Source organism: Phascolarctos cinereus, unplaced genomic scaffold (genome assembly GCF_003287225.1).
Source record: "Phascolarctos cinereus isolate Bilbo 61053 unplaced genomic scaffold, phaCin_HiC Scaffold_5;HRSCAF=322, whole genome shotgun sequence".
NCBI lineage: Eukaryota > Metazoa > Chordata > Mammalia > Diprotodontia > Phascolarctidae > Phascolarctos > Phascolarctos cinereus.
This window is the reverse complement of record NW_027555958.1, coordinates 273,497,979-273,524,360: the sequence shown is the minus strand read 5'-3', so window position 1 is coordinate 273,524,360 and position 26,382 is coordinate 273,497,979. Positions and strand designations below refer to the sequence as shown.

General features: G+C 39.7%; 1 protein-coding gene across 6 annotated transcripts in view; it reads left to right on the top strand.

The window, feature by feature from the left end:
- CSNK1D (casein kinase 1 delta) overlaps nt 1-26,382 on the top strand; it is a 64,214-nt gene that overhangs the window by 31,214 nt on the left and 6,618 nt on the right. For 3 of the 6 annotated variants that reach the window (XR_002327269.2, XM_021000967.2, XM_021000962.2), the window contains exons 4-8: nt 4,418-4,646; nt 5,338-5,508; nt 6,191-6,339; nt 10,018-10,189; nt 12,888-13,027. Coding sequence is in view for 5 of the 6 variants with exons in the window: in XM_021000967.2 (XP_020856626.1) it covers nt 4,418-4,646; nt 5,338-5,508; nt 6,191-6,339; nt 10,018-10,189; nt 12,888-13,027 (861 nt within the window). In the remaining variant the exon portion in view is untranslated. Of the gene's footprint in view, nt 1-4,417; nt 4,647-5,337; nt 5,509-6,190; nt 6,340-10,017; nt 10,190-12,887; nt 13,028-17,529; nt 17,632-19,043; nt 21,564-26,382 lie in introns of those variants that run through there. The other 3 variants (XM_021000965.2, XM_021000963.2, XM_021000964.2) reach the window with 3 other exon arrangements.

The window sequence follows — 26,382 nt, the reverse complement described above, 5'->3', positions numbered from 1 at the left end:
TATCCGATCTTCTGATAATTTAGGTGTTTTATATTTTTTAAGGCATTCTTTTATTTCTTTTGTGTTCTTCTCAGTTTTGTAAGCATGTAATTATGAATGCCATGGTCTATTTTTCTTTTTAGTTCTTCTAGTTTTGTTGTGATTTCACCTTGTTCGTTTTGGTATTTTATTGGTATGATTTTCTGTTCTCTTTTTAGTTAAATTATCTAAGATTTTATCCATTTTATTAGTCTTTTCAAAGAATCAGCTTTTAGTTTTATTATCATTTCCATAGGGTTTTTTTTGTTCCAATTTATTTCCCTTCTGATTTTTAACATCTCCTTTTCTATGCTTATTTTATTTTTTGGCTAATTTTAAAAATGGACATTCGGTTCATTAATCCTCTCCTTTTCTATTTTGTTAATGTATGTTTGTAAGGATATGATTTTTCCCCTGCGGACTGCTTTAGCTGCAACCCAGAAATTTTGTTATGTTGTTTCATCATTATAATTTTCTTTTATGTAATTATTAGTTAATTTTATGATTTGTTCTTTGACTCACTATTTAATATTTCATTATTAAGTCTTTATTTGGGTCTGTACCTTTATTGAATTATGGTTTATAAAGGATATGGTAACTATTTTTGCCTTTTTTATATTTTTTGGTAATCTCTCTCTGACCTAATATACACGGTCAGTTTTTGTAAAAGTTCCATGTGATGCTGAGAAATAAGGTTTTTTGTTTTGTTTTTGCAGTCCCATTCAAAAAATACCTTTTAGCTCTAGTTTCTCCAGCAATTTGTTCAGTTTCTCTTTGTTTATCTTTCTGTTTGACTTATCCAGAACTGAGAGAGGGATATTGAAATCTCCTGTCACTTTTGTGTCACTATCTCTGTCTTTTTGTATTCTTTCCTTTATAAATTTGGATGTGAAGATATTTGGAGCATATTGGTTTGTTGTCTATAATTCCTTTCAGCATACGATTTCTTTGTTTATCCTGTTTTATTTTTTAAATTTCTTTTCTTTGTTCAGATAGTATGGTGGCAGCTTCTGCTTTTTTAAGTTGCTTGTTATATGTAGTAAATTTTCTTTCGTTCCCTCAGTTTTATTTTGTGTATGTCTTTGTTTTTAAAAATGTGTTTCTTGTAAGCAGTGGATTGTAGGGGTTTGTTTTATCCAATTTGTCATTCTTTTTTTTGATTTATTAGATTTTTTTTAACATTTAAAGTTATGAGAGTTAGGTTTATATTTTCCTCCTTTTATCTCTAACAATTAGGGTTTGTTTTTTCAGGTTATGATTTTTTTCCCCTGTGTTCTGTAAACACAGTACTATTAATTCCTTGAGTTACTTTACCTTAATCTTTTTTAAGGTGACCCCATTCCCACTGGCTCTCTACCTTCACCCTCACATCCTGTCCTCTCATTTGTTACTCCTTTCCCTTTAGGGTTTTGCTTATTGGTTCCTTTTTTCCCCCCCTGCTTTTATCTGGTTATATAATTCCTTCTTCCTCCCCTTCTTTTTCTTCTCTCAATCAAGTAGATTCTCCCCGTTTTCTTTTCCCCTTCTAGTTGTGTTCACTAGTTTTTTAAATTTTATTTCTTTTCTATATGCCCCTTTCAAAAAAAGAATTTCATTTACTCTCTTCATTATCCGTCCTCTCTGTCTATTCTAGGCCTTCATTCTCCTGATTCATGGCCCCTGTAATTATCTGGTTTCTTTCTATTCTCTGTATTCTTCATGCAGTCAAAAATTCCTAGGCATCCACCACAGGCTTTTTGCTGTGTTGGTTTCTGCCACTTCCTTGTAGGGCTTACCCCCTCTCCCCACTTAGCCTTTTCCATTGTATCTCCTAAAACAATGCCAGGTACTACAGGGGTCAGAGGTTACTGCCCCATAGGGCCTCTCCCCCTTGATTATGCAGCTGATCTGTACCCTCCTCAGTTACTGTTTTTATTTCCCCATTTGCCTCAAAGTCTCCTTCTTGAAGGTTCATGCTCTACTACTCCCCAAGTTGCCCCCCAGGAGATCTGATTCCTCTCCTGAGGTTAGGATGAGTGGACTTTGAAAGCACTAGATTCCCTAGACCACACGCAGTTTAAGGTGCCTATCTTCCTTCATAGACCATCTTCACCCATAGCAGCATTCATCAGTGGATCCTTCGGCCACCAAAGCAAAGCCTCCTTTCCTTCTTCCTTTTCAGTCATCTTCCCCTTCTTCCCCACCCACTACCCTGCAGGCTGTTTCTTTCTAAGGCTGCTGATTACCATTCTCCATTGTTAGCTCTCTATTTGACCCAACAGAATGAGTCCATGGACCATTCACACATTCCTGGCCCATCACACATTCCTCTCTATCTTCCTGCTCACTGTATCCCCTTTCATGCATGTTCCTGTGTTGTATTGTAGTTCTGCCAAAAAAACCAAACATGGATTCATCTATAGGCAGTGTCACCTTGTCGGTAACACTCTAGGCCTACGTTTTCACTGTTACCTCCACCAGACTTCCACCTTCACCTCCATTTCCTTGTGTAGATTTAGGAAGGCATCTCTTACTGGTCTCTCAGCTGTTACTCTGTTGCTGTTCATGGCTCCTGCATTTATTCACTCCGTTTGCATTTCTGTTGTTTGTTTTGAGTGTTTAAGAAGCAAATAATCTCTAGTTCTGGTTTACTTTTTAAAAATGTTTTGGAATGCCTCTATTATTGAATGTCCACCTTTTTTCACTTACAGTTTAGCTTAGGTTTGCAGAGTAGGCCACCCTGGGGCTGCATCCTGAGCTTGATTGCCCTTTAAGAGTACATTATTCCATTCTCTTCTAGTTTTCTGATAGGTGCAGAATATACACATGCATTATTGGAATGTCCTTTCCTTTGTGTTTGAAAATCCTTCCCCCGGTAGCTTGTAAAACTTTTTGTTTCTGAATTGGTTAAATTTAACAACTATGTGTCTTGGAGTTTTTAGCCTTGATTTATTTTTCTGGAGATGATCTATGAATTCTTTCAATCGATATTTCTTTTTCTACGTTCAGAAGTTCTGGGCAGTTTTATTATTTCTTGCACAATGATATTATTTTGAGGGGGCAGATCATATTTTCTGGGACACCCATGATCCTTAGGTTTTTTTTCTATGCATCCTGTCTTTAAGATCAGTATGTTTTGTTTGTATAATTAGCATATTTTCTTTTAATGCTGTTGTTTTTTACTTTTCTAGATTGTTTTTTACTTCTGTATATTTGCATTCCATTCTCTTGTTCCTTTGAGATTCGCCATCACAAGTTCTAGTTTTTCTGTTTTGTCCGTTATTTTTGCTCTGTGGGTCATAAATTTTGCTCTCAGACTTCTCATTTCTCATTTGAGCCTCTCAGGAACAGTGTGTGGTAGTTCCATGTTTTCCTTATCATTCTATAGAGTCTTCTGTCTCAAATCTTGGATCATTTTCCTTTGTTTTGCAGTATTTATTCAGATGCATGAACTCATTTACTAGATCTACAGCCCTGTTTCCTTCTGTAGTTAAATGATTTCCTTGTTGATGTATCTGCTTATGTTCAAGACCTTTGAGTTTTCTTCTTCCCAAGATCTTTGGTAATTTTAGTCTTTTTTTTTTCTCCCTTGATTTCCCCTTATTGCACACTTTCTAGCTTTGTCTTTTATGTTGGTGGTTTCCTTGGAGGCTAGATCTCAAAGTTTCTCAGCCTCCTTTTACACCAGGTAATTCATGGTTCATCAACCCAGATCTCTGCCCCAAGTGATTTTTAGGTAGCAGAACTTGCTCCAAATGAATGTTGAGCTGTTTATCTCCAGCTTAGTGGAGTGCTACACAGCCCTCCACACACAACGTCCTCACCTGGTGGCCTGCCCACTACCTGCTTTTCAGTTCTCTGGCCTGACACCAGCAGTTGAGAGAGTTGCTATGTGATTGTCCACCATGGCATTGGCAGCCCCAGCAGGTCAGAGCTCTGCAGCACTAGTGCTACAGGGTTTCTGCTGCTGCAACGATGGCAGCTCCCAGCATGCTTTTGCTCCTCAAGGGCTTCTGGAGCACATAATGTTAGGAGTGAACTTTGGCAGCCTGGAGCTGGAACTCTCCAAGGCAATGGAGGAAGGGGGCACCAGAGTAGAGAGGTATATTTTGTTGCAAGCCCTTAAGTCCTTGAATCTGCTGAATGGTGCCTTACTGCTGGTAGTGTGGGAGCTGGGGGACAGGTGCTGAGTGAACTTAAATGTCAATGAACATAACAAGTTTGGGTTTTGGTTTTTATTTTTTAAGATGCTTTTGGATTCTGGGTGTCCATGACCATGGAGACACCTGAAGTTGTTTTATCTTTGGTGCATAATTTCTGTTTTGGAGAGGTTTGAGATGTCATGGGGATGAGAGAAAATATCTAGTCTTCCATCTTGTTGCTCGCATCTTGATCATCTCTTTTTACTTCTCGCTTATAGATTAGTCGGATTGAATACATTCATTCAAAGAACTTCATCCACCGTGATGTGAAGCCGGATAATTTTCTTATGGGACTGGGAAAAAAGGGTAACCTAGTCTACATTATAGACTTTGGGTTGGCCAAGAAGTACCGGGATGCTAGGACCCATCAGCACATACCCTATCGTGAGAATAAAAACCTCACAGGAACTGCTCGTTATGCCTCCATCAACACTCATCTTGGAATTGGTGAGCCTGTATATAGTATACTTTTCTGCTTAGAAAACTGGGAGTCATTGACATAAGAGAGCCTTCTGGACTACTTATCTCTCAAATCTGGAAATGTAATAGCTGCTAACCTGTGTTCTTGGGCATCATCAGAATGTGCTAACTTCAAAGTTTATGGAACCAGTGACCATTAAATCCTTGGGGCAGATAGTTTGTAGTTTCTGAGTAACTGAATTGAAAGCATTTTTTTTTTTAAGGATGTGAGGAGCTAGTAACTGTTTGCTTTTTATTTACAATCAGCTGATTATGGGATTATTTTACCCTAGCCTAAGGGTTAGTTGATTTAGTTTAAGGCAAGAATGGCAATTTATGGGGCAGCTAGGTGGCACAGTGGATAGAGCACCGGCCCTGAATTCAGAAGGACTGGAGTTCAAATCTGGCCTCAGACACATACTTACTAGCTGTGTGACCCTGGGCAAGTCACTTAACCCCATTGCCTAGCCAAAAAAAAAAAAAAAGAATGGCAATTTATTATAAATCCAAAGGACCCAAGAAATTTTATTGTAATTTTTAAAGGTTTTTTCCTTTTCTCCATAATGTGACTGTTAAACATTTACTTTGTGAATTTTTTTTTTGTTACTTCTTTAAAAATACAGTGAATGAATGCATGTTGTCACCCTGTCATATAGTTTTCTTTATCCTCTCTCTTCAGAACAATCTCGAAGGGATGACTTGGAGTCCCTGGGCTATGTGTTGATGTACTTCAATTTGGGGTCCCTACCCTGGCAGGGGCTGAAGGCTGCTACCAAGAGACAAAAATATGAAAGAATTAGTGAAAAGAAAATGTCCACTCCCATTGAAGTGTTGTGTAAAGGCTACCCTTGTAAGTCTCTGTGGGGGTCTACTTGTTCCACATTGTTAAATTGTCATTTAGTAAGTTATAAGTCTGTGCTGTGGAAGAAATATAATATGATAACAAAAAAAATTGTAATCTTGTTTCTCAGCACCTCCATTTTGTCCTTAGAAGAAGCATTGTGGAAGGAAACATTTTTTCTCTCCATACCAGAAAAGTGACAGACCGTTAATGCTTTGCACAACCTTTCCTTATCTTCTTTGCTGCTTAAATGTTGAACATCTCTTATTGTCAAGGATAGACAGGTTTTTGCCCAGTACCTTGACCTTATCTCTTAGATGGCCTGCGTTCTATTCCATAGCCTTGCCTCATTTCACTTGCTGCTGAAACAGTTCTTCTTTCAGCTCCTGATGTGATTTTTCCATTACCTTTTCTTCATGTTCTTCATCTGGGCATTCCCAGAACACGTGTCTTAGTTCTTAGTAGCATCAGTTTCCCAAAATAAATTTCCTTCTGGGATCTAAGTTCCAGAACAATGATGAGTACCTCAGATTTCATTTATGCTTTAGATCATAGTTCTATTTTTTATGTGTTTAGAACAGTAGAAGATAAAAATAAATGCAAGCAAACTGTAGGGGAAAAAATTAATACTAACACTCAAACCAAATTTCCATACCATGAATACAGCTTTGAGTTTCTCAATGTTTTGCAGCTGAATTTGCCACATACCTGAATTTCTGTCGTTCATTGCGTTTCGATGACAAACCTGACTATTCCTACCTGAGGCAGCTCTTCAGGAACCTGTTCCATCGCCAGGGTTTTTCCTATGACTATGTGTTTGACTGGAACATGCTCAAATTTGTAAGTACCACTGTTATTCCTTTTAAGGACTGGAGTTCACAAATAGGATTTTACCTTTGGTTTTTGAGTTATTTAGGTAGCATTTCCTGTTTTCTTTCTCCCTTTTAAAATCACTTGGATAATTGTGATCCCAGTAACGTTGAAATGCAGGAGTAAAAGGGGAAAGACATTGGAGTTCTTCAAATGTTTTTGCTGTACCTGGCAGTCTCCTGACAACCTGGATGTATACCATGGGTCATCACGACTGCCTGGTCCCAGAAAATGGACCAATGGAGCCTTGGGAATTGTGTTCTTACTTATTTTGAAATACCTATCCAAGTATTGTCTTAGATCTTTCATTGGAGTTTTTACTTCCTTTGCCCATAGTTAATTCATTTTGTAAATCCCAATGCCATACTTCTACTATCCCTTGGACCTTTTTTCTTCCTCTGACAACACTGGGACAGTGATATTTGGTATAGAACTAATCAGAATTCAGGCTTACGCTGTTCTTCTTCCTCTTTTGTTAAGAATTCATTCTGTTCAGTTATCAACTCAGAACAGAAATTGAAACCCTTCCAGGGTGACAAAATCTACAGCTTACAGAGTTAAACCTCTTCCTCAAAGAGTACACAAAAACAGGAAGCTTTAGAATGACTTTACAGATGAAAAGGGGCTAACCAGTAATGCCAAATATTTTGCTGCAGAATTTGGAGTTAGTTTCATTTTTGCCCAATTTAAACATTTGCATTTGGAGAGAGTCAGGATCACTGTTAGAGGACTTTGAAGGATAATAAAGAATGGGACAGATATCTTAAGATTGGAGAAGGCCAAATGTCCTGATATTTTTTTTTAAGAGAGAACAGGGTTGGAATGTGTAAACAAATCAGCAACTTCATCCTCAAAAATTAGAATATATTGTTAAATAGGTGGTTTGTGAATGTGTTGAAAGGTGAGTTGTAACCACCAAGAGAGCTAGCGTGACTTCATCAAAAACAGCCATGCCAGTCTAACATAATTTTTCTGACAGGGTAACTAAACTGGAAGATGAGGAAAATGCTGTTGAAATAGTAGGTACATTTGACAGCGCTGTTCTTGTTATGCTTGTGAAGATGGAGAGATTTGATCTAGGTAATAGTAAAGCCAGGTGGATCTGAGATTGGTGAAAAACGGAACTCAAAGAGTTAGCTGTTAATGGCTCTGTGTCAGCCTGGAAGAAGGTCTTTATTGAAGGGAATTGGGAATCTTGTCTTTTGCCCTGGACTACTCTTCCTCTTTTTTTTTTTTTAAATCACTGACCTGTGAATGAAGTACACTTATCTGATTTTTGGGTGACATTACATGGTGGAAGGGATGACAAATTGGATGACAGAATCAACATTCAGAAAGATCTTGGTAACCTAGAATAAATAGGCTAAACCAAATAACATGAAATTTTATAGGGATAGATATAAAGGCCCATGTTTGCATTCAAGCAACCACACAATTCTAAAATGGGGAAGCCATGGCTGGGCAATATTCATGTGAAAAAAAATCTAAAGGTTTTAATGGCCTGCATATTCAGTGTAAGTCAATATGATATGGCAGCCAAGAAAGTGAAAACCCATCTTGGGATATATTGTGAAAGGCCTAGAGTCCCAGACCAGGGAAGCCAGTATTCTTCTGTTCTCTTCTCTGAAGAATGTTCTATACTGAATATCCCATCTTAAGATGGAGACAAGGGACAATGGGGAGCAACCAGAAAGTTGATAGGCATCAAAGTCTTGCCCAGTGAGAATTAACTTGGAGAACAAAGAGCAGACACTTGGCAGAACCATGAGCACTGTCTTCCAATATCCAAAGAGTGTTGGATAGGAGAAAAATTCAACTTGTTTTTCATTCTTGGCCCTGCAGGAAAAATTAGGGCCACTGGGTGGAAGTTGCAGACAAGTGTATTTCATTTTAATGTAAGGAAGGATTTCCTTTCTGACAATTAGAGATCTAAAAATATAGTAGACTCTCCAAATAGCAGGTTCCCCCTTAGGCTTTTCAGGTGAAAACTGGATGAATGCTTTGAGGGAGGGCATAATTATAGAGAGGCTTCTTGACTAGATTGGACCAGATGGCCTCTAGTATCCCTATAGACTCTGTGATTCTGATACTAGATTAACATGAATGATGGAACTTGCAGTTGTTAGGTTAAATCATTCATTCATAAGTGTATGGTGAGAAACCCAGATATTTTTCCCCATATTTTAGGAGTTAAATATTTTTATTCTGTATGAATTCTACCTATTCACTTCAGTTGTATAATGACTATAATTAAGAGGTTTCCATGGAAGAGTCATTGGAAATTTTGTAATTTTTCTTCTGTGCTGTCCCTTCTGAGAAGATGAGACATCATAGACAGGTTCCTGTTGTTGAACTCTTAATTCTCAAGAAAATGGCCTAGGGGATTTAGAAACCTGCAGAACCAAGAGGATGGGAATCTTTCTCGTGCAGTTGAACATAATTATTGATTCTTCTACTCAAAATTTGGTTTCTCAGCATATACCCTTCCTGAAAAAGTCACTCATAATTTTTCTCCTTGTGTTGTTTTCTTCCTATCAAGGAATTTTATTAATCCTTAAAAATTGGTTGGCCAAGAGTGTGACAGCTTAAGTGTCTAAAATGAAATGTGTATGAAAATACTTGATAAACTTTAAAGCCCTTATCTGAGGTGCTGCTGCTGGTGGTCCTCTGGTGGCAGTAATAACAACAAAGAAATGTACCCAGGGTTTCTGATTTGGGCCATATTCTTAATTTTGAGTCTATAGCAAAAACAGCTACACTATGAATGCAGCCATATGCATCCAGATCCATCCTCACCTGGCATAACCTCTTCAGTGATAGCACTTTGCCTTTTCTGTCCTACCTACCCTCTTGATGCGCTAAATGTAATTCACTTAATAATATCTCTTACCCTCTGGCCTAATACTACCAGCTCAGATGTTTCTGTACTTCAGCAGCATCTGGTTTCATACCTACTCTGTCTTTCTACTCACCCTCTCTGTATCCCTTCTTTGGCTGTACCTTGGCTTTTGGTTGTCTGTTTATCTTCTTTCCCTGTACTACTTCTCTCTCCCCCAAAGGTCACATCACAGTACATGAATGCTTTGTGTGATTTGCAGGCACAGATAGAATTAAAAGGGGACATTCATATAATCAATAGTATAGATATAGGGTTTGAAGGAGCTTTTTAGAGCTTTGACCTTGTCTATATGATTGCATTTAGGAGTTGTGAGATGGAGTTTCTCTTGCTTAGGAAGAAAGGAAAGAAACAGGCATTTATTAAGCACCTACTATGTGGACTAAGTGCTTTATAAATATACAACCCTGGGAGGTAGGTGCTATTATCCCCATTTTTCAGTTGAGGAAGCTGAGGCAAAGAGAGGTTCAGTGACTTGACTAGAGTCAAACAACTAATAAGTGTCTGAGTCTGAATTTGAATTCAAGTCTTCCTGACTCCAAGCCCAGCAAGCACTCTAGGTGGCTTTAACAGGGTTCTGCCCTTGTGATGACAGTAGTAAGTCTCCTAACCTTTCCTTGTGGTTAATCTCATCACAAGACAAGTCTTTCCCCCAAATATAGCTTAGTGTTTTCTCAAGTGGCCAAATAATTGTAAAAGAATCTTGATAAAGTTAGCAGTAAGCCAGGTCTGATAATGTTGACCTTCTTCAGGGTGCCAGCCGGGCAGCCGATGATGCCGAAAGGGAACGCCGGGATCGAGAGGAGCGATTGAGACATTCCCGAAATCCAGCTACTCGGGGTCTCCCTTCCACTGCATCAGGCCGCCTCAGGGGAACACAAGATGTAGCTCCTCCCACTCCCCTCACCCCTACCTCACATACTGGTAAGTGGGCGAACAAAAGCTGCTTTCCCTAGGCCCTTTTTTAGCCGGTAGTTTATTTTTGTTTTCTTTTTTTTTCTAATTTAACTTTTTTTGAAGGAGTTGATGGTTCAAGAACCATGCCCTAGATTTAGAACTTGAGAGATCTTTTTCCAGCTTGAGCTCCAGCTTGCTCTGGGATCATATACAAATGATACAACACTGCTTTGCCTGAGTAATTAATTTGTTAACAGATTTTATCTCAATATCGACTACTATTTATCAAGTTTATTCTGATAATTACCCCTAAGCAGATGACATGGCTCTCTTGGAAAAAAATACCTTTGTGAAAGAATTTCACAGAATAACAAAATCTGACAGTTGGAAGGGATCTCAGAGGCCATCTCATACAGCCTATATCCATATGCAAAAGGAATCCCCACTATAATATGCACCCAAAATGATCATCCAGCATCTGCTCAAAGAGCCCCCTGAGGTCAGGCCAGTACACTTTTAGACTGCTCTAATTTTAAAGAAGTTTTCTTACCATCAAACCTAAATTGATCTCTTTGTAATTTCTGTCTCCTGGTTCAGCTCCCTGGAGCCAAAAAGAACAAGTCTAATCTCTCTTCCACTTGAAATATTTGAACATAGTTATTATGTCCCCATGAGTCTTTTCTCCAAGCTAAATTTGCCAGTTCCTTCAACGAGCCCCATATAGCACGGACTCAGGATCCTTCACCATCCTGTTTGCCCTCCTCAGGACATACTCCGCTTTATCAGTGCATTCAAATAGTCGTGCCCAGAACAGAACACAATCTCCCTCACCCCCAAGTGTGAGGTCTTACGAGAGCAGAATGTAAGGTTATTATCTCTTTACTCCTAGAAGCTCTGCTTCTCTTAATATACATCAGGATTATAATAGCTTCGTTGTCTGCTGCATAACACTGTTGTCATGTGGAGTATGCAGCCAGTAAAACCCCAAGATCTTTTTCAGAACAACTGCTATCTATCCATACCTTCCCCCAGCTTATATTTGTGGAGTTGATTGGTTTTTTTTGGTACCCAATTGCAAGTTAGCTGTACATTTATCCTCGTTGAATTATTAGAATCAGCCCAATGTTCTAGCCTGTCAAGATCTTTTTGGGGATGCCAACCCTATTGTTTAACTATCCCTTTAAGCTTTGTGTCACCTGCAAATTTAATGATCATACCTCCTGTGTCTTTATCCATCTAAGTCATTAGGCCAAACAGATCCCTGGGGTATAGCAGTGACTGCTGGGCCTAAGAGTTGGAAAGACCTGAGTTCAAATTTGGCCTCAGACATTAGCTTTGTGACCTTGAACTAGTCACTTAATCTGTTTGCCTCAGTTTCCTCAGCTGTAAAATGGGGATATTAGTAACATTTGCCCAGCATGGTTAGTTATAAGGATCAAATGAGGTATTTGTAAAGCACTTAGAATGGTGCCTGAAACATAGTAGTTACTTTATAAATGTTTATTTGCTTAGTCTTCAAAGCTCAAATTGAACCATAAACAAACTACTCTGCAGCCATCCAACTAGTTCTGATTCCGTGTGATTGTATTCTCATCTGTCTTATCCTCTTCTTTCCATTTTCTCTCCACAAGAATAGTATGAGATACTTGGTCAAAAGTTTTGCCAAAATTTTTCAAACTACACCCATGACATCCCTCTCATCTGCTGTTTTACTAATCCTGTTAAAAAAGGAAGTTAGGTTATTCTAGCATGACCTTCTTCACTGAACCCATGATGACTCTTTGGAATCACTGCTTCCCTTTCTAGATGGGCACCAGCCATCTCTTTAATGATCCATTCTAGAATCTTCCTGGAAATCAAAGTCAAACTCACTGGCCTATAGTTTACAGGCTCTATTTTCTTCTCTTTTTTGAAAAGTAGGACAATATTTGTTCTTCTCCAGTTTTTGTGTACATCTTCAATACAGTTTATCACTGAAAGAAGCTCAGCAGTCACATCAACCAGTTCTTTCAGGGCCTGAGGAGATATCATCTGGGCTGGATTACCTGAATTTAATATCTCCTTACTTACCTTGGGTATGAACTCCCTATTAGTCATTTTTATTCTGTCATTTCCAGTATAAAGGCCATTCTCCTTTGTAGAGAAAACAAACAAAAGAAAAGTTGAGTAATTTTGTCGCCTTCGTTCTTACCAGTTAGCAACATTCCATCCACCCCAGACAAAAATCCTATACCTTCTTTGATCCTTTTGCACCCAGTACAGTTGAAAATAATTTTTTTTTGTTTTCCTTAACTTCCCTTGTAAGCCTTAGCTCATTCAAAGGGTTAATATCTGTAACGCTATTTTTACAGGATTATTCTATAAACTCATTTTCTTCTTCAGTGGAGCTGTTTCCCTTTGTGTCTTCAGAATTTCTTTTTTGAGCATCTGCCATCCCTCCTGGGCTTGCAGCCCCTCAGGCATTTTACTCCATGGGATTCTACCTGTTTTTGCTCTGAGTCCTTTGAAATCTGCTTTCCCAGACAGGTGTGGTAGTGTACTACTGTAATCATAACTATAAGGCTGGTGACCCTCTTGATCTCAGAGTTCAGAATTGTTAGAGGGTTATAGGCCCACTTATTTCAAAAGTAAAATATGCTAAATAATGGAGTTTGAAGCTAGATTCTAAGATGGGTGAATAAAGAGAGACTTTATAGTTTCACTCCATTTGTATCTTTTCTCCTAGCTAACACCTCTCCTCGGCCTGTCTCCGGAATGGAAAGAGAGCGGAAAGTGAGTATGAGACTGCATCGTGGTGCCCCAGTCAATATCTCTTCGTCTGATTTAACAGGCCGACAAGATACCTCTCGCATGTCAACCTCACAGGTACGAAATCTGGGCACACCTTACCAGAGGGAGAGCTAGGGATCACAGCATGGTAACGTGTGTAAATGTGACTCCTCAGTTTTAATCTGCTGCTTCCCCTGCACTGACTAGACAAGATGGATCCCCCGTGTCTTGTGTGTGATTTAAGGTTTTGTTTTTTGTTCCTTTACCTCAGGGATATGAGTGGAGCAAGGCCTATTTGAAATCTTTTAAATATTTTAGAAGTCTTCTCAGCTTCCTGGGTCTCAGATTTGTAATAGCTATTTTCCTGCCAAGGTTGAGATTCACTGAGGGAGTTGAGCTATACGTACTTAAGGGCCCTTTTCCTTAAAGGAGCCAGTGAGCAAAAAACCATCGAAGGCCTTTTCTCTTCTTGTTATTTAATCCGTCCTGTGTTTGCCTCCCACTGAGTACTGTGATCATGTACCCTGGACTTCTGTCTTTCATAGACATAATCTAAACAATAAACTGCCTGTACCTCTTGCTCATATGACAGGCCATTATTATAGGCCCTGCTTGGAAAAGTTTTCCTCATTTTTTTTAGTTTGGAGAACTAAACCTAGTTAAAGAGCAAGACGAGTCAAGGAATTGATTTTTTTTTAAAAATTATTAACTTGTAGTGTGAGTCTTTCTTTGTGTAGTGAGCTGATTACCCTTTGTTCTTCCAGACACATGTCAAGTCCTGGGTACGCATGTTACACAGTGGGTGACAAATAACTTTCTTTTCCTTAGTACAGTATTATGGAATTGGGTCAAATTTGGTTTTATGCCTTCTTTGTATCTTATTTGCTCCCTTCGCTAATGAGAACTTGCCCATTGAAAGAAATATAAACTTGATGCAAGGTGAAGGCAACAGAGCCATGATGAAGAATCCTCAGCTCCAAGCCAGGCCTCAGATTTCTCCCTCTTAACCACTTTATTCTATGCACATTCTTTTTCTCTTTTCATTCTGCTTTGATGCATACCTACTTCAACAAACTAGGACAGATCTTTACATGTGTTATCCATTTTGTTCCCCATCCGAGGCAGTTCCTGTGTTTGTGGGGCCCTTTCAGTAATTAGAATAGACCAAAGCAAAATCTGTCTTTTGGTCCTTGGTCACTTACCTCTATGCTTGTTTACAACTTGGTTACTGGCAAATGTCCTGCAAAATTTTACATATAGGAAATGAGTTACCCAAGTCAATACTGGAGTGCTTGATTTGACATGTCAGTTTGAAAGATTAGCTGGAGAATTGGTTCTTGTGGTGGCTTTTGAAATGACATCCTTGTTAATTGTGATACTTTTTAGTTTCTAAATTAGGTAGACTTCTTGCCTAATTGAAGTTATAGTTTGGCTAGTGAGTTGTGTGTTGGGTGACAGTACATGGAGTTGACAGAGAATAAGCCCTACATTTATCCAAAATTGTAGCTGTATAATTTTGTCTTATGGAGAAGAAAATTGCTTTCCAGGTTCCCCTTATGATTTTTTTCAATATTTTTTAAATGGTCATTGATTTGGTGAAGGTGGGATACATATAAGAATGTTTGACTGTTTCTGGGAATGACAAACAATATTGATGAGGTAGCCCGTTTCCCTATTAGTAGTATGAGATCTGGAGCACACTACCCCTATGGATGGTACTTAGATTAATCGAATTTTGAATTTTGAAGATATTTTATGATCTAATCAGTAGAAATGGCCTAGTATGCCTTTTCCCCCATGAACAGTGAAATGGTCCAATGTGGAATGTAATACACATGCTAATCTATACTTCATTTCCATTTTATACCTGTAGCATTCATATTAATTTAAAGACCGCTTACTCCCCTGGTAGTTTTGGAAAGCTCTCAGAAATTAGGGTAAACAGTACTAAGGGAGGTGAACTAGTTTTTCCTGAGTACCTCTCTTTGCCCAGTCCTGCCTAGACTCATATTCTAACGTGGCTTTGGGAGTCTAAAAATTGCGTGTGATACTTGTAGGGTTGTCTCGTATTGTATGGCACTTTGGCCAGTTAACATTTGACCAGTAGGGTTGGAATACCTAATTTAAAATAATAATAATAACAAAGCAAAATGAATCATCTATTAAAAAGATTGGACCTAAAAGAAAATTATAGAGATTCATAATCAGTATTTTGGCTCTCAGAGGCGTTGGACCACTTCTTAAAATCAAAGTTTATTAACCTCTCCTGCTACCTTTGATGTTGACATAGTTAAGTTAATATGATACACATAGGAAGTGCCTTGTCCCTCTTGCAAAGTCCCTGAAAATTATAGAGGTAACTTCACATTATTTGATTGTCAAAGAGCCTCTATATCTTTCTCTTCCTTCAGAATGGTTTGGTTGGCTTTTAGCTCTTGTTCATTTCACTTTCCCCTTACCTAATCAAGAAGGGTAATACTGATTGGCAGTCCAGGGCTTTGAATGTAGGGAAGAATCTTCAAAAATTTTGATACTAAGTAACAGTATGTCCTCTTTAAGAGGACAGACAGCCTCAACATTTGTCAGTGGTCTTTACTTGGGAGGGGTCCTTTGAAGGCACCAACGACTGTATAGATAGCTAGATCAGAGACACTTCTTCCTCCTGCAGACCTTTCAAAATTTTTCCATCTTCTGAAATACAGCTAAGGATACTTTATGAAAAGGCTTTTCGCATCTTCTACAGATGCAAAACTGTATCATCAGCACATTCATATTTCCCCCCTCAAACCCTAGTGGGTTCCTGTGTAGAAAACATTTTTAGATTAGCCATAAACAGCCATGATATTTGCAAAGAATATTGCTATACAGTAGGCAGGCGATAATACAGTGACTCAATCAGACAGAGGCTGCCATATTTCCTGGACGATTCCATAGACTGCCCAAGAGCTTGCAGAAGCTTCTTCCCACTAACTTACCTCTCGAGGCAGCTGTCTACTATTGAATCTTAGCTCTGGTTTTCCTTTCTATTATCTTGCAGTCCCAGGAAATGTCCCAGGGGGATTGGGTGGGGTGGGGGAGATCTCTTCTTCTCTATCTCATCATCTATACAGTTCTTAGAGCAGCAAGTGTTTTGAATCTATTAAAGCATCAACTAGTGTATTCAAGAGATTTCAGTTATTTCTGAATGTATACATTACCATTGGTGTAAACACACTCTTAGCCTCTTAAGAGACTCAAGTCTCATTTGTTTCTCAAAGACTTAGTATGTAATTCAGTCTGAAAAGTATGTCAATTGCAGAATAGGAAGGGGGCAGAGATGGGCTATATCTCAATAACACAGTTTATCATTTTGGAAGCCTTCATTTTTAACTAGTTGTTACTGAAGAAAGTTGTGTGTTGCCTTAAGCCATTTTTTAACTCCTAGAACTTAGCTTCTTCCACTTTCACACTCCTGCATGGCATTTCTGAGTGGTACCTTTTTTATGATGTTACATAGATGAGCTCAAGGTTTTTAATTCTAGCGACCCTGGGATTCTGGTTATTCTTTTCCCTGGCCCCTCTCCCCGAAATCTGGTTTAAGTCTTTTATTCTACAAGTGAATAGCAATCAGCATCTAGCTCATTCATCATTAACTTGTGACCATTACATCCTAAGGAAAAGAAAAATACTGCCAATTTAGAAAAATTGTCTTCTTTCTGAAATTAGCTTACTTTACCTGCTGGTCATCAAAAAAGTTGTCCTGCTCAGAAGATACCTGGGTCTGAGATTCCTGCCCTTTGGATTACTGCTGGGTTTTATCAGTTATGCCTCAGAGCTGGCATTCTTTTCTGTGCTACCAAGAATTTGACAGTAACCCAGTTTCTCTCTCTGCTGGAATCAGTTTGAAAGTTTCCTTACTGTTTATAAATGGACTTCCTTGCCAAACTCTAGGGACTGTTTCTAGACTGTTACTTAAGGTGATTATCCCTTCAGGGGCATGTAATAGGATTTGTTAGTCAAGATACAAGAGCCTTCGCATGCAAAGGATCCAAACAGCTTGATCTCAGAATTTGCTGAAGTACAGAAATTTATCCATTTTGACTCATTCTTCCACAGTCATTGACCAGCTTTCTCAACTTAGTGTTTAAGGATGAAGTTAAATATACCCACGATTTGGAAACAAAACTGAGTAGACGAAATTCATACGGGATCTGTTCTCTTGTCTGCCTTCTCATGGATTAGCTTTAAGAAGAAGAAGAATGACTAGCTTCCCTAATTTGGGGCTGAAAGACTGAAGCAATATTTGGCAAGAGAGGGGATGGTTGGGGGTAATACAAATTCTCTTGGATCAGAAGGCTGGCTAATATTTGCTAGGCAGTATGCTCGGAAGAAAAAAAATGCATGTCATCACCTGAGATTTCCCCTTTCCCCAATATTTTCTTTAAAAAAAAAATACCAGATAGCAAGCTCTTGTAAGAGCTGATCATAAAGAGGTTTCTGCATGTGTGTGTTATGGATCTGGTTTTGAGATTAGGAGAAATGAAGATCTTTGGAAATAGAGGCTGCACTTAGGAAGTCAGGTGGGACGATGACCTCACAATGCTGTGTTTGGCCAGCAGGACTCTTACCAACAGCTGTCTTTTCCCCCCAACTCAGAATAGCATTCCTTTCGAACACCACGGCAAGTAGCTGCTCGTCTACCCGTTGGAAGGCAGCACTGGGTGAGTGTGTTGATGTTCAGTCCCGTCTCGTTAGCCATCAAGACTCAGAGGCTGGGGTGGGAGCTGACCACCCTTCTTCCTCTGTCCTTCCCACCTTTGGGAGCCTCCATGTGGGGCTGGGCTTGCATGCCAGGTACTTGAGTTAGATTGAGGGTTTTTGGTGTGGATTTCAAAGCAGCTGGTTACTTTGCATGGGAGATAGCAATCTCTGCATTGAGATGTGGATCTGAATAAATTCAGGAAATGGAATCCAGTTGTACTTTTGACAAAGACCTGTCTTCATATTGTCTCATCAAAGCAAAGGGCTTTCTTATAAGTGAAACCCATTTAATGTTGTAGATTCTTCCCATTTTCCTCTCCCCCAGTCCATGCTTCTCCCTGCCAAAGCCTTTGTCAAATCCTGCTCTGTTTGATCCTGTACCACTACATTTGCACCTGGCTGTTTGGAGCCTTCTGAGGCTGGTGTCTTAAACAGGCATGATGGCATCAATCTCTACCTATTTGGAAGCAGATGGGACCAGGCTGTTCTTTGTTTTGTAGTGTTTAGCTGAGGAGTTCCTTGCTTAAGTTGGGGTTAAATTTTTTAGTTCTTGCCGAATTGAAAGACCCATAATGGTCTCAGCGCCTCCTAGCTTCTTCCGTCACCTCTTCTGCTCTTTTCTTTTTGTGCTCTCATGTTGTTTTTCTTTTCAAACTCAAATCACTTTGCCAACCTTCTCATCCATACAGCTACTGTCTGTATTAACCCATCTAGCCGTAGCCACCTGCTCTTTACTCTTCCCACACCCCCTTTCCCTTGCTTCAGTTCGTGCATGGCTGGAAGCTCCTGCTTACTTCCCATTTGCAATTCAATACTCTGCATTTCCTGTGAACAGCAGACTTGCAGCTTTGGTCAGGTCTAGTCACTGCTGTGTGACACCTGTAGTTTAACGTTGTAGCCATGGAAATATCTTGATGGGAGCCACTTCTCACATCTTCTCCCAAAGGGGAGTGTCTTAGTACTCAACTGGGGCTTGTGTAGCCATTTCCAAAAAGGCAAGACACTTGTTAAGAGGGAGGGATTGGGTGAGGTTTATCTCTAGCCCTCTTGAATTCTCACCAGATCAATTTCAAGAACTCAGCTAAGTCATAACCTGATTTTCCTTGCTTGCATGCCCCTTCTTCCTTCCCTGATTTCTGTCACTCGTTCTGGCTGAGCACATTTTTCTGGTGGCAGAGGTGCTTTTCGTCTGCAATTCCCTTCCAGCAAGCTGTGGGAGGAGGTGACCTAGAGTGGGTGCTGGTTGGCATTTATGAATGTAGAGCTCCTGATCTTCCCAGGGCTTTACCACCTTGGTATTTTGCACCCACTCGACTGGTCCCGCATTTCTCGGGCTACACGCTGACATTCTCCTGTGCTTTGGCTCCGACAGATTCCCGGTCGGGTGACTTCCAGTGGTCTTCAGTCTGTCGTGCACCGATGAGAAATCTCCTTTTTGCTGTGGAGGGGCAGACAATGCATGGCTGATCTACTATGTTACCTACCAATGGCTTTACTAGTGAAACGTCCCCCGATCTAGAACAGAAAACGTTAACACCAGGAGCTCTCCAGGCCTTTTTACCCAGCGATGCTCATGGGGGAAATAAAAAAAATACCCCAAACTGAACAAACTCCAAGTGCTGCCATCGCCAGGGACTGAAACCTGATGCCCCGTCACAAAGAACTCAGTTATAACGGGGCTGGGAAGAAAAACCAGAGTGTAAGAGAGAGACAATTTGCAAAGAGAATCAAACTCCCATTCCGAGAGTCTTTTCATTTTTCCCTCCACTGGTGGTAAACTTATGCTACCCCTTATTATTCTACTGTAACTATAAATCTTTTACTTGGTTTAAGACAGTTTTGTATCATTTTGCTAAAAATTATTGGCTTAAATCTATGTAAAGAATTCTGTCTTTTTATTGTTGCGTTTTTGTCTTTTTTTAATTTTATTTTATTTTATTTTATTTTTTTCCGGTCTGACTTAAAAGATGTTGACTTTGAAGAATTCTGCATCAAAGACACTGGCTTGGAGTTTTCAGGCAGGGAGTGTATGTGAATTAAAATGATCAAATTTTTTTGTGTTTTTTTTGTTGTCTTTGTACAATCCAGTTTGGAGGGGGTTTTCTCATCAAAGTTTTATATACATATATATGTACACACATATATATGTGTGTGTGTGTGACTTGTAGTTTCATTAACTTGCTTTCTGGCTATCTTGTTCATTCTTCCCTATGTAAAACCAAAAGGCCCCTACAACACAAAGCCGTTTTGAATTTCTTGCCAGTCTTCAGTACAGTCAGAGAGCTAAGACTGCTGCTTGAACGGTGCGGGGCTGCTTTCAAACAACGCAAGACACTATTCTTTCCCAAGGAGCATGGGAAGGGAAATAAGAAGTCTTCTGAAGAATATTGAAGCCAAGGCTCTTGAGACCCAGATTGAACAGCTGGGAGTTCTTATGATTAAAAACTGAGTCTATGTTTCTGATTTCCTGTGAGAAGATTGTAATTGAGAGATTCGGGTTAGTGTATGATTTTCTCGATGTTGGTTGCCCAAATGCCTTTGAATTGGGGAAAATTTGAAGTGGACTATAAATGCTACCAATACAAGATTGGCATTTCATTTGTAGTAACAACTATGTGCTCAAGGTAACTGGTCTGCCATCATTTGATGCCAAGGTTTACCCACATGGGCTGAACAGATGAAGGGGAATCCCTGGAAGTGACAAGAAATAGATGCTTTCAGCCTGCATTTGAAATTTTAACATGCCAGCAGGTTATGGTCATGCATTTATGGGGCAAGATTTTTTGGTAGCCCTGAGTTGTGTGTGTGTGTGTACACCGAAGAGAAACAAAGAAGTGCAGGGTTGATTCAAAAACCTACTAGAAGGCAAATGGCTTCTATACACAGCATCTTCTTCCTCTGGAGCCTCTCGGGGACTTCTGCTCTTGGTAGCTTTTCATAAAATGATGTTTCTTATTGTTAATCTTGCAGCACTCACAGAAACACCGAACCATAGTGATACCAAATCTTTACTCAAGCAAAGTAGATGTGAGCTTTTTCTGTCTTGGGAATCAAGGTGCAATATATATATATCTATATATATATATATCTATACATATACATAGGTATTTTTATATTTCTTTCTAATCAGCCCACTGGAGAGTCTGTCCTGTTTGGAAGCTAAGCTATAGCCACCCCTTTCTCCTACTCTTTATCCATTAGTCTCATTCCCCCTGAACCCCGATTTCCTAGAACTGAAACATTTGTTTATGAAGACACCTAATTTTTTTAAATCGATGTTGCAATGTTTGGCCAGTCACTTTCATTTTCATCGCCAGTAGTTATTCCATTTAATCCCAATAATTGATTTCTTCCAAAGCCCTAATCTGGTTGCTTTTATGAGCTTTTAGGGAGTATTTACTTGACAGGGTTGGGGGAGCCTGAGTTTTGGGAGTGCAATAGGAAGATTCAAAGTGTTGATTAGTGGAGGGATATTTTTGTGTAGCTGAATGTCTTACTGAGTTAGGTTTTTTTAACCTTTCAGGCATGTCATTATCAGCTACCGTCGTACACTAAAGTGTGCTTTCTTTGTAAATATCTGTGGTTTCTGATGTAATGCCAGAAAGACATATCAAAGGCAGCCTTTCTTCCTCCCGGTATCCAGGACCTGGAATTGACAGAGTATGTTTGAAAAGTGGTTTCAGATGCAGATTTCTAGAATTGTGTTTGGTTGTGGACAGTTCTTGTCCTTCCATGATATTTAACTCCCCACCATTACCTGCAGGAAATGTAGTTAGAATGTCTGTATCAACCTGTGTATTGGTAACAAATATCTCTGAACAGCTCATTTGTATTACCACTGTATTTGTGTACTTTAACAATTGTGTAAATAATAAATTCATAATGACTTCTACATTTCTCCCTCTCCCCTTTCATGTCGTCTTTTTTTCACCTGTTTGAGAACAGCTCACTATGTGTAGATTAACCATAAGAGCATGAAAATGATTTTTTCAAAACTGATTCTTATTGTTTTGAAAATGAGATTTGGATTAATCTATATTAATTCTTTGAGATACTACTCACCTATACCTGCATGCTGATTGGGAGTTAGGAACCTTGATAGGGTTGAACCCTTTGGACTTCTCAAAGGCACGCGGTACCATATTGTTTGACTGATTTAGGCACGTAGTGGTCTTCTAACGAGGTTTTCAGAGCACTTTTCTAAAAGGGAATGTCCTGATTTCCCCCATCGAACAACACGTTGTCTAGGTTGCTTATAAATTTAGCATTCTCTGTGTTTTGTTGCCTGGGAACTTGAATTATGTGAATTGCCAATTTCAGTTCTTTAAAACACATAATTCCTGTCACTTTCTGTACTATGCTGTTTTGCAAGTCCGAAAGGCAGAGGAATGAAATGACCCACCCAGTTTCTAGTGGCTTATTTTCTTGGAAGGGAACAGACTGACTGACTGACTTGAATATCCCTTTTAGAGTACTCTTTCCAGTTTACATTTAGTGTTGTTGGGGAGACTCCCTGAAAGATTAAAGACATAAGAATAGGCAAGCTTTGAAATAATCATTCTGCTTGCCAGTAGGGTAGTGCTTCAACACCCTGCGTGTCCCTGTAATCAATTTCCTAGCGGTCTAGCTCTTTTACTAAATGAGTTCTTAGAGCTGAACTGCTGCTCTTTATATAATACTACTGATCCCTAGTTGAGGAGCTGCTTCATATTTAAAGTAGGAAATCAGAGCTTGTCAAAATATGTTCAGGCAAGGTCCTCTAGGTCACACTGTATATTGTGGCTTTTTACTTCACCATCTCTACTTCCTGAGCTGTTCTGTCTTAAAATCAGTGGCAGCATATGGGAAAAATAAGAGGTTGAACAATCAGTTTGTTGTGCTGGAAACCTGATTCCCACCCTCCCTTCCTTGTTGTCACATTTAGTTTTGGAAATACCAGAGTCAAGTTAGAGTTCCTATCAGCCCACGTGTGAATTTGGAAAACAATAAACTACTCATTTGAGAAGTATGAGACCTTGTGTTTGCCTTACAGTTTTCTCAGAGCCACTCACAGAACTTTAGACAATGCCTTGTGCCCAGAGGGCATAAATTAATCTGGTCAGCAGCCTAGTGAAGAAGGTGGTATTAATCTCTCCCACTTTATAGAGATGAAAACAAGCTCTGAGGTCCCAGGATGGGGGCCTTGATTCAAGTTCCCTAGCTTCACTCCTTATTGGTGCTTTGTTAACCAAACTGTGTTTTAAAAGTCCACTTGATTTAATTTGCTCTTGTATTTGGAGATAGCTTCTACTTCATTCTTCCTCTGTTGGAGGAGGACACATAGGGTTTCTGCTGTAGGTCATTTGTTAGTATCCTTGTCTGCTTGGTTGAAGTAGCCTGCCTAGGGTGGGCAAAAGACCAGGTTCTTACTCTGTCTTTTTAATGCGTCCTCTCCAAACACATTATTACACCCTTCTTACCCATGTGCTGAAGCAGCTTTGGAAGAGGCTGGCAAAATGATTCTGTTAGCAAATCCCTTTGAGCCACAACAGTGCTGTTCAAGGGGTGTCCCAGAGGACACTTAATTGAGGAGGGGAGCTAGGTGTGCCATGACTCACATGGGACTTTCACTTGTAGTCACATGCTCATGCTCAAGTCTCTGAACTCCCCTGCAATATCCCTAGATTTAAGCAAGTGAAATGGACTGCTTTCAGCATCCCAGGAGGGCTTTCTGCAAGATGCTTATTTAATACTTACTCGTGTTGTGCAAGCGGGACCTGGCTCCATTTTATTTGTGCTGCATCTGCATGGATGTCAGGTAAAGCTCCAGAGTCTAAGTGTTCTTTTGAGTTTTTCCGATAACCAGCTTGGTCAGTCCTACTGCTGACATTTCTTTTTTTTTAATTCTTTCCTGCGAGGCAGTTCGGGTTCAGTGACTTGCCCGGAGTCACACAGCTAGCGTCTGAGGCTGGATTTGAGCTCGGGGCCAGTGCTCTATCCACCGTGCCACCTAGCTGCCCCAGAAGTGCGTCACCAGACTAACCGCTGACATTTCTCGATGGCTTATGGAGACCTTTTTTTGTTGTTGTTCCTCTTCCTCCATTGCTGTGTTTATGTCAGCTGCCCCTCCCCCTCTTGCTTCATAGTCTTGTCTACAGCTTTGTCTTTAAAGTTCTTTTGGCTTCCCAATGGGAGATTTCTCACTCTCTGTTCTGTGCGAAGTTCTCACATTAGCCCTTTCCCACATGCTGCCACACCCACAGGACTGATAGCATCCTGAGAGCCTTCTGAACCTTGTGCTTTGGTGCTTGGCTTTAGGTTTTGTCCCCCCTTCAGCCAGACCTGTGATGTCACTGGTGTAGGGAGCTCCTTATGAGAAATTCCCCTCTGCCAGATGAAACCTGCTCTCACTTGCCTAGCACATTTTGAATCCCGGCTTTCCTGACTTTGAGACCAGTTCTTGATGCACTAGGTAACATTAACTCTCCGTCTATTTCTTTATTCACTCATTCATTCGTTCATTTTGCGTAGGCCTCTCTCTGTGCTCTACTGACTAGAATCTAGGTCTCCTCAGCTGGAGTTCAAGGTTCACACTTTGCGATTTTTTCAAGACTATTCTTGGCCAGTTTTCCAGTACCCCAGAATCTCACTCGTCCCCGTTACAAACCATAAACGTTGAGAGATACCATCAAATGTACTGATGTGTACTTTCCCCCCACAAGAGGGCATATGAGACTTAATTTTCCTCATTCCCCCGAGGCAGAGGAGATTGCACTAGAAATCCAACCCAAACTCTCTTCGGTCACAAGGAGTGGGTTGAAGTAGCAAGTTGTGTTTGCATTGAGATGGCTTGGTAGTCCTAGACCATTCAGTAGGAAATAGATTGGCACCATCAAATTCTGCCTTGGTATAATAGTAAAGAGAATGCCTATATTTTGCTTTGTGGGTATTTTAAATGTTTCCATTGCCTTCTGGTCATATATTCCACATTCAGGTAACCATTAGAGTTTTATACTTGTAAGGGAGCTTAGAGGTCATCTAGGCCAACACTTGTATTTGGAGAATAACAAGAATAGTAATGATAACTAACAGGTACACGACTGAACAATACCAGAGTGGTTTAAGGTTGTTAAAGTGCTTTACATATATCATTTCATGTGATCCTCAAAACATTGAGGTAGATGTTATTCCCATTTTACACAAGAGACAGACCGAGAGGTTTAAGTGACTTGCCCAGGGTCACACAGCCAATAAATATCTGCGGTAGGATTTGAACCCAGATCTGCCTGACTTCAAGTCCAGCATGCTATCTACCACACTGTGTATAGCTGCCTGTCATATCCCTTCTACATAGCATCCTTGGCCAATTCTAAGTCCAGAAGCCAATTTATTTTATTAAGGAGAAAAAAATCTGGAGAATAGTGAAAAAGCAAAACAAAACAAAACCACATTCCTAAAAGGAGGGAAGAGCTTTGGGAGCCTCATCAGGAATCAGTAGGAAGAAAAATGATGTTAGAGAGACCCTTGAAGAAATAACATCACTTCTGATGGTTTTCTTAAGCCATAGCATAACTTCTCAACTTGCCAGAAGTCAAGCTAAATGAAAGAGTTCCACCTATTGTTAAGACTGTGGGAAATACTGGGAAATCTGCAAGACAGTAGCAATATGTACTTAAACATTTATAGGATAAATGAAAATTCCTTGTTGACACTTCTCTGTACACAGAATATTCCTTCCTTGCTTCCAAGGCAATGAAAGAGGAGTGATGAGAAAACTTAGGATTGATCTCTTCTCAGTATTTATCTCACCAAGTGCAGGTTTCGGTACAACCATAGCTTGGTTCACAGCCAGCTTCCTACTATACCTGGCTACAGAAGAACTACTTTCCCCCCTGTTTGCTATAGAGAACAACAACAACAACAACAAAACAAAAAAAAACCCACTAGAGTTAGGCTGAGAAGACTTTGGTGGGATTTGTGACCCTGGGTGAGTGACTTAATATTTCTTCACATCAGTTTCCCTCTAAAATGAACAGATCAAATTATCTATATAAGGTTCCCATGATCCACTGCAGGGCCAGGCTTCCATGGCAGGTTCAAAACCACATACTTTTTTTATTTTCAAAGCCATCCTGGATCTGGTACTGTTTCCTTTTCTAAGACATCAAAGGAATTTGACCTTGTCATTCAGAATCCTTGGCTTTGGATCTACTGGCTTTACTGAGGCTCAAAAACTCCTTTATTCTGCCCACATTTGCTTTGTCTTCACTTGGATCTGGTCATATAGAGTAAGTAACATTTAATCTGTCACCCTCCATTCAAGCTCAAGAATTCTCACAACAGTGTATGTGGCAGCTCTGCATTAGTCTAGCTTTAAGGGGTCAAGTTTGTAACTCATTTTGCAGTGCAGGAATTCTTTTCCTTACTCATACTTAAGGCAAGGGAGAAACACTTAACCATGTCTGAATACAAGGTATCACTTTAAAGTAACTGAGAAGTCAGTTATGGAATGTCCTCTTACTTTAGAGACATCTTTTACAGAAAGAGATTGCATGAGGGGTGCTATTATGTTATTGGCCCAGCAGGTAAAAATTTGAATTCTACTTCTGACTCTGCTCCTAACTACTTGTGTAGATTTTGGGCAAGATACCTAAGCTTTCAGAAGCTCAGTTCCCCTCAGGGTAAAAGTAAGGATGTTCTACTAAATTATTTCTAAGGTCTCTTCAGCTTTA